The sequence below is a fragment of the Nestor notabilis genome, unplaced genomic scaffold (genome assembly GCF_000696875.1).
Source record: "Nestor notabilis isolate BGI_N333 unplaced genomic scaffold, ASM69687v1 scaffold1303, whole genome shotgun sequence".
In the NCBI taxonomy this organism is placed as follows: domain Eukaryota; kingdom Metazoa; phylum Chordata; class Aves; order Psittaciformes; family Psittacidae; genus Nestor; species Nestor notabilis.
Window position 1 is genome coordinate 13,241 of NW_009920369.1, and position 7,291 is coordinate 20,531.

A 7,291-nucleotide genomic window follows, 5' to 3' on the forward strand; every position below is an offset into this window, starting at 1 on the left:
TGCAAAGAGGGTTTTAAAAAAAAAAAAAAAAAAAAAAAAAAAAAAAAAAAAAAAGGGAATTTAGTTAAGGCTCCATTACTAAGAGAATATTTAGGTTAAGGGCTTTTTAAACACTCCTAGAGTAAGACATGCTTGTAATGGTAAAGCAGCTTATTCGCTAAATACATTTTAATGAGCGTGGGACTGTCCAGAACAGCAGGCTAGTCACTGATCACAAGAACTGAACATACTTGTGGAGGATATGGGTTTTTTGAACAATGACCATATTCTCCTTTTTAAGTTAAAAAAAAAAAAAAAGAAAAAAAAGAAAACAAGCCAGTTTTTAAGACATACATTTCTTTTCATATATAACAGCACTGTCAAATCTTAGCCATTTTTGCATTCCTGAGTCTCAAAAGAAAGATGAAAAGAATAAATTATTTTGTTAAGAAGTTTTACTTCCTAGTTTATAGCTTGCCTTACATGGCTGTAATACAAAGACCCTTCCCCTGGGAGTATGTTTTACAGGTCATTACCTCTAGGATGACACACAACTTGCCATTAGCCAACTGCATCAGGAAATGGGTAAGGTGGGCAAAAACCTCGGGAGTGGCATTCATCTGACCCTAAATCAAAGAAAACACTTTGAGATGAAACCCTGAAACAAAAACATTGGTAAAAAAATATCTGAAATACACGAGCCTGAGCTGGAATCCTGGAACACTTGCCTTTCATTGTATCTAACAAAATGCTGAACCAACTGCTTTAAAGGTGCAAAGAAACCCACCATAATTATGCCTATTGAATAACCTGTCTTTACATGTTTAGTTGTAGTAAACAACTAAAGAGAATAGATTCATGACTGACAACAGAAAGGCCACAAGTTACTTACTTCAGGGTCACCAATTCCAGAATCATATCCAGAGGAGACAATGACCAATTCAGGATCAAACTGTTATAAAACAGAGAGAGTTGTAGCACTTTCTTATGTCCTGTTTTCAATTTTTACTGGAATTCAACTGTACCATGTTCAGCTGTTATTTCAGCTAGAATATGAATACAAACACTCTCCTTGAATAAACACTAAGATTACCCTTTTACACTATTTTCATTCCTCCTGGAGAAACTGCAGATCATACTATTGAACACTTAAAAGCTAACATTCCACAAATACTATTCAGTTGATCAGGACATCAGTCATACCAGCAGAAATAAGGTGTTAACTATGCTACTGGCAATTCCTGTATTTCTACAACATTCAATAGTACCTGCTTAAGAAGTAGTTAGAAAGTAGGTTTTGGTTTTGCTATTCAAGTAGCAGAGCAGAAAACAAATTACCTCAAAGGCCATTGGAAGCAACACATGGAAAAATGCAGCAAGATAATCTGAATTTCCCATCCCAACCTGCAAAATGTCAGAAATAAGGACATATTTTTCTGTTAGAATAACAAATTTTCTAAGGTATTTCAAGATTAAGGAAAGATAGTATGGAAAGCTAAAGATAAGGGAACATTATGAGGTCAGGTAAAACAAACCCAGTTTAAGTAAGATGTATTAATATCCACTGAAGTCTGAGTTTCAGTTCTCTGCTTAACAAGGATGGATGTAATCATCCTCTGAAACACTTTCTGATTTGATGGCCAGGCAAGATATTAAAGAAAAAACAAATATGCACATATGTTTATCTCCTCCTTTTTTTTTTCCTTCTTTTTTTTTTAACATTCTGAGCCATATTTTTTAGCAGACATTCCAATGTCAGGTAGGATGTACACTGTGCTAAGACATCTGCCAAGGAAGCAAAGCGGTGCACTTCTCACAAAGCATTACGTAAAGCATGAGATACAAAGCTACTGTCTTTGCATTATTGTGCTGTAAACAACGTTTACCTTATTCCAAGGCAAATTTATGTTAAAACCTTTTCCTTTTCCGAGACCCACAGCATCATAATCAGATTCTTTGAGCGATGGCCAGAATTCCTGATGTTCATAGCGATGCCAGGAAAAATACAAAACACTGAAGGATATATATAAAAAAAAAAAAAAATCAGCTTGACAAAAAGATTCTGAAACTGACTTTATATCCTGAACCCAGCGACTGCATTGACTGAAAGAAATAAAATAGAGTTGTCTTTTCTATTTAGTCCTTTTAATGGACTTGGACTGTGAAACTTAGCATAGTTTCAAACGGCTAACATTAACCTAAAAATTATGGGAAAATTTTTATGGCCATAAAACCATAAAAATTAACCTGCTAAAATTAACCTAAAAATTAACCTGCTAAAAATTTCTTGTATGAATGCACTCCATTCAGCTCAAAGACAGGGCATTTTCAGAAGAGCAGACTCCTGTCTAGAACCTACTTCTGTGGCTTTTCTGAGAACAATATAAAGCTCATGTATTTTAATCGAACTACCACTTGAATACTTTAACTGAGAAATTTGTGAATACAGAGAATAGGTGTACTACCTGAATACTGGCATGAAGAGATCTTATTACTGGCAAACCAAGGTAATCATATCAGTCATTTTGTGTTTGCTACTCTTTAAAGTAGAACAGATTTACACATTTCTCTTTTCATTATATTTTTCCCTCTGTTTTATAACAAGTAGAAAACAACAGTGATTAAAACAGCAAGGAGAATGTTTTGCAAGATTCTAGTTTTAGAAATTTAAGAAATCTTATTCTCTACAGAGACAAGCAATCTTTTACCAGCTAATATTAAAAAAATAAAATTGTTCAAACCTTGGATCCTCTTCAAATATATACTGAGTTCCTTGCCCATGGTGCACATCCCAGTCAACAATTAGGATTCTGCATAGACCAGTAAAAGAAAACATTCAGCAGAACCACCACAGCATTTTAATCTAAAGGATGTATAGATGAATATTATTTTCTGACCCAAAATGTATATGATGCCCAGAAAGTCCTAGACATTAATCTAAACCAGTACTATGTCAGAGTTATCTGAATGCCATACTGCAGTATGAAAAGCTTCTCTTAGAGCCAACCATGCACTTACCTCTGTAGACCATATTTCAGTTTTGCATGTTCTGCTGCAATAGCAACATTGTTGAACAAACAGAATCCATTAGCTGCATTTCTCTGGCTGTGGTGACCTGGAGGTCTAAACCAAAGTTTTAAATAGTTACAACAAAAGAATTTTTGGTAAGAAGTGAAAACTCTCTCACCTAGTTTCTTACCTTACTAATGCCATTCCATTGCACACTATTCCTGACATCACAGCATCCACCAGCTGCAAAGTCGCTCCTACCGCTAGTCTGGCACAGCGGTAAGTGTTCTAAAAGAGAGAAACTCATAGTTGCCATCAATCACTAATCAGCTTATTTAAATTAATCACGTGACATGCTTTTGCACCCCAACAGCAAATTGTCTGGAGATAATTCTGCCCAACTGAGGTTGTGTGCAGATAGTTGAAAGTATTATTTTACAACACAGATTCCAATATGCTTTTTACTAGATTTACCTGTAATCACCTTATCCTTTTTAAGGATGTTCTCTCTGGAGCAGTTAAGAAACATGGGACGGACATATTGAAGTGACTAATGGAATAACATGGCATCTTTCAGAGTAAAGAATGAAATCTTACAGAGACAAAACATGAAACACGTGGCATTACCTGGCACAACATTCAAGAGCAACTGTTACCAAAATAGGATTTGTACGTCACTAATGGTCTACAGTGACATTAAGCGTCAAAAATAGAGCTAAAATTTGGGTAGTGAGCTATACTGCCATGATATAATTAAAGAACAGACGACAGGACACTTAGCCAATCTAAATTACAGCATTATACTAAACTTGAAACAGATAACATCATAAATAAATGCAAGTCGATTTAAATAGCAAGAAAATGTATTGCAAATTTTGCCCTACTTAGGAAAATGCCACTTGAATGGGTGCAGTAACACAAATACTTGTAACTCCCCACAGAGGAAGCAATGCTCCAACCCTGGCAGTGTTCAAGGCCAGGCTGGACAGAGCCTTGGGCAACATAGTTTAGCATGTGGTGTCCCTGCAGGGAGGTTGGAACTAGATGATCTTAAGGTCCTTTCCAACCCTAACTATTCTATGATTCTATGAATTTAACTTACACACCGGATGAAAGAAGAAAGCATCATAATTTCCAGAGACTTTTTTCAGTTCCTCTTCATTCATTGTTTGGGTGCTTTTTGCCACTTCCAAATGTTCTGAACTGCAGAGGAGAGAGAAGTTAATGAAACACTTCATTAAGCAACTATAAAGGGTTTTTTAAACGTGAAATGTAACGAAAAGTAGCAGAACATGTTAAAAGGGGGTTATCTGTGAGACTTTGCAACTCCAATAGGTACTCTGGAATGCCAGTTGCAGGGTATAGTGAAAAAACTAAGGAGCACTATGAAAGTAAGGGTTCTTGGATGTCATCATGCTCTCCTCCTGACTCCCCTTGCCCCTCAGAACACTGCCCTCATGCTCCCTGACAAGGGCAAATGAGTGCACAAGCAACACGCAGAACCATCTGCAGCTGGATACAGAATCATCACACTGAGGTGAAAAATGCTAGAGCAGATTTCATTGCCATGACTTCAGAATGGGCAAGCGGCTGTTCCCTGAACACCCCCACTCCCCCCCCCCGCGCAGAATTAGCTGCACTGCAAAGTTTCTCTGTTCAATTTGCTCTATCTCAAAGACACTTGGGAGAAAGAGGAAGTTTTTATCTTTCTGAAGTGTCCTGGGTTCAGCTGTAGCAGTCATTTTTTCTCCTTCTCAGTAGCTGGTGCAGTGAGGTGGTTTTGACTTTCAGCCTGGGAACAACACTGATAACACCGATGTTTTTAGTTGTTGCTAAGTAATGTTTACTCTGACCAAGGACTTTCTCAGTTTCATGCTCTGCCAGGGAGGAGGGGAAGCCGGGAGGAAGCAGAGACAGGACACCTGACCCAAACTGGCCAAAGGAGTATTCCATACAACAGCACGTCATGCCCAGTATATAAACTGGGGGGAGTTACCCGGAAGGCCCAGATCGCTGCTTGGGTCAGGCTGGGTATTGGTCGGTGGGTGGTGAGCGGTTGTGTCCTCTCCCGTTGTAATTTCCCTTATCATTATTATTGGTAGCAGTAGTGGTTTGTATTATACCTTAGTTACTGGAGTGCTGTTATCTCAACCTGTGGGAGTTGCATTCCTCTGATTCTCCTCCCCATCCCTCCAGGAGCAGGGGGAGGAAGAAGTGGGGAGTGAGCAAATGGCTGCGCGGTTCTAAGTTACTGGCTAGACTTAAACCACGACATAAAGAAATACTAATTTTTCTACACATTTTGAAGTCTCTTCACAATTTTTATTAGAAGTTTACTTCTGATCCTATGTATAAATCAGCATTCATTGCTTAAGAACCCAAAGAGTGAAAATAGGGATTTAGTGGAATAGCAGATTCATACTTCAGCACCTACACTATACTCAACATCATTTGTCTAACTTCGAGTATGATGCATTTTCCATTGAAATTACTGCAAGTCACTGAGTTTTGGAGCAGACCTTTTCAAATTGAGTGAATTATGACCTGGGAGTATGAGATTTGTTATTTCATTGAATTAATCTGAATGGTGATGAAAGCAAGTTTCAGACCTGTGAACTAAGAGGATCTCCTCCTCGCTTCCTTCTCTGGCAGGCACATGGACACATCTTTCCACCAAATGGTAACACTTAAGCTGCTCATAGGAGGAGGACAGCCTTTCTGGCACTTCAATATCACAAACAGGACTAAAAATAAACAATAACAGTATTACTATAAAATCATACTAGCACAGATAACACATACACTTCATAATGCCTAGCTTTTAACTTCCCATTGTAAGCAGATTCATTACCCTCAGAGAGAGACATGTGAAAGTAAAAGAAAAATATAATCTTTAAATACTTTTTGCTTTGGAATTGAGCTAAAAATTGGTTCTAAAATATGCAAGCTGAAAAATATGTATGGTTCTTAAATGAAAAAGAAACACAACAGCATCATTTTTTGTTTGCTCTCTCACCACTCAAAGTAGCAATGCTTAACTACAGACACAGGAACACTGAAATGAAAAGCTGTAGATTACAATGAAGGGGAACAGAGGAGAAGTGGGTTTGGGAGAGAAAACAAGCGTGGGCTGGTACTGTGAGCACTGCGAAGGTACTGGTCTAATTTATGCAAATTTAAGCAAGTGTCATACACCAATTTCTAACTAAATTTAATTGTCAGCCTTCATCTGAGTGAGTATATCTACATGTACTCATAAATATATATCATATCTACAAGATAAATGATACTTTAGCTTTATAAACAACTTAACTTAAAATACATTATTTAGGGGGCTACTCAGATGCCTAAAGCTAACACTTCTTGTTAAGGCCTGCCAGACTGGAGGCCTACGGCACCTCAAATCCAGTTTCAGATTATCATTACAGCATCTGGATGCAAACTGGGAATAAAATAAAAACTTTTCTCCAAATGGAAAGACTTCCTATTTACTAGGAAAATTACACTAGGTGTTTCCTATTACATTTACAAAACCTGCATTTACTTTGCACTTCTCTCAAATGACGTGGTAAGAAATTATTCATAAAAACAATGGCAGTGACTTACTCACTCCAAAGTAGCTTGTGAGTGGTCATCTCCTCATCATAAATCAGTGCTGTTCCCGAAGCCATTGCTACAGACAGAACACCACAAAAATCCCAAGACATGTATTTCAGACAGGAAGTTAACAAAACAAATTTAATATTATATTAGCTAGTGAGAATATGTGCGCACACCATATCTGCTTGCAGGACAGTGCTGCACTTTAGACTTTGTACTTACGTATCAAAGTCAATTTAGCACTCCTCCTGACAAGATGGAGGAGCCAAGCAGCAATGCAAAGCTGATGGTACAGACCTTGAAACTGGATGCACACAAGCACGACTCAGGATTACCTGAATTTCGGAGACCTGGGTGCAGGGCTTTGTGGTGCAGATGAAGGGGGTATGCCCCCCCCCCGAGCCCCTCTAGCTCATGCTCAGCCTAGCAAAGGCAGCTGAGGACCTGAGCACAAGCCTCATCTGCCACCACTCGGAGATACTTACCTAACACGGCCGATGCGAAAGGAAGCGGCTACTTGTGAAAACTTAAGTTATAAAGCCACGAACTTGAAAACCGGGATTATACACACCACGGACAGCACGGTTATAGGGATCTGCTGTGTTCAAAACTTCACTGGTCTTTCAAAACCCGGAGACATTTAAGAGAAACAAAGAAACTGGTGTGAAAAAGAGGGCTGAGGCGCACAGCGGGCCGCCAGGCC

General features: G+C 38.4%; 1 protein-coding gene across 1 annotated transcript in view; it reads right to left on the minus strand.

Annotated features, from left to right (window-relative positions):
* LOC104402687 (histone deacetylase 10-like) overlaps positions 1-6,659 on the minus strand; it is an 18,222-nt gene extending 11,563 nt beyond the window's left edge. Inside the window, 10 exon segments of the mRNA XM_010010634.1 lie at positions 516-605; positions 872-931; positions 1,318-1,383; positions 1,866-1,992; positions 2,721-2,789; positions 2,998-3,102; positions 3,179-3,276; positions 4,095-4,191; positions 5,598-5,732; positions 6,595-6,659. Of these exon segments, the coding sequence (XP_010008936.1) occupies positions 516-605; positions 872-931; positions 1,318-1,383; positions 1,866-1,992; positions 2,721-2,789; positions 2,998-3,102; positions 3,179-3,276; positions 4,095-4,191; positions 5,598-5,732; positions 6,595-6,659 (912 nt within the window).
* Between the last annotated feature and the right edge of the window lie 632 nt (positions 6,660-7,291).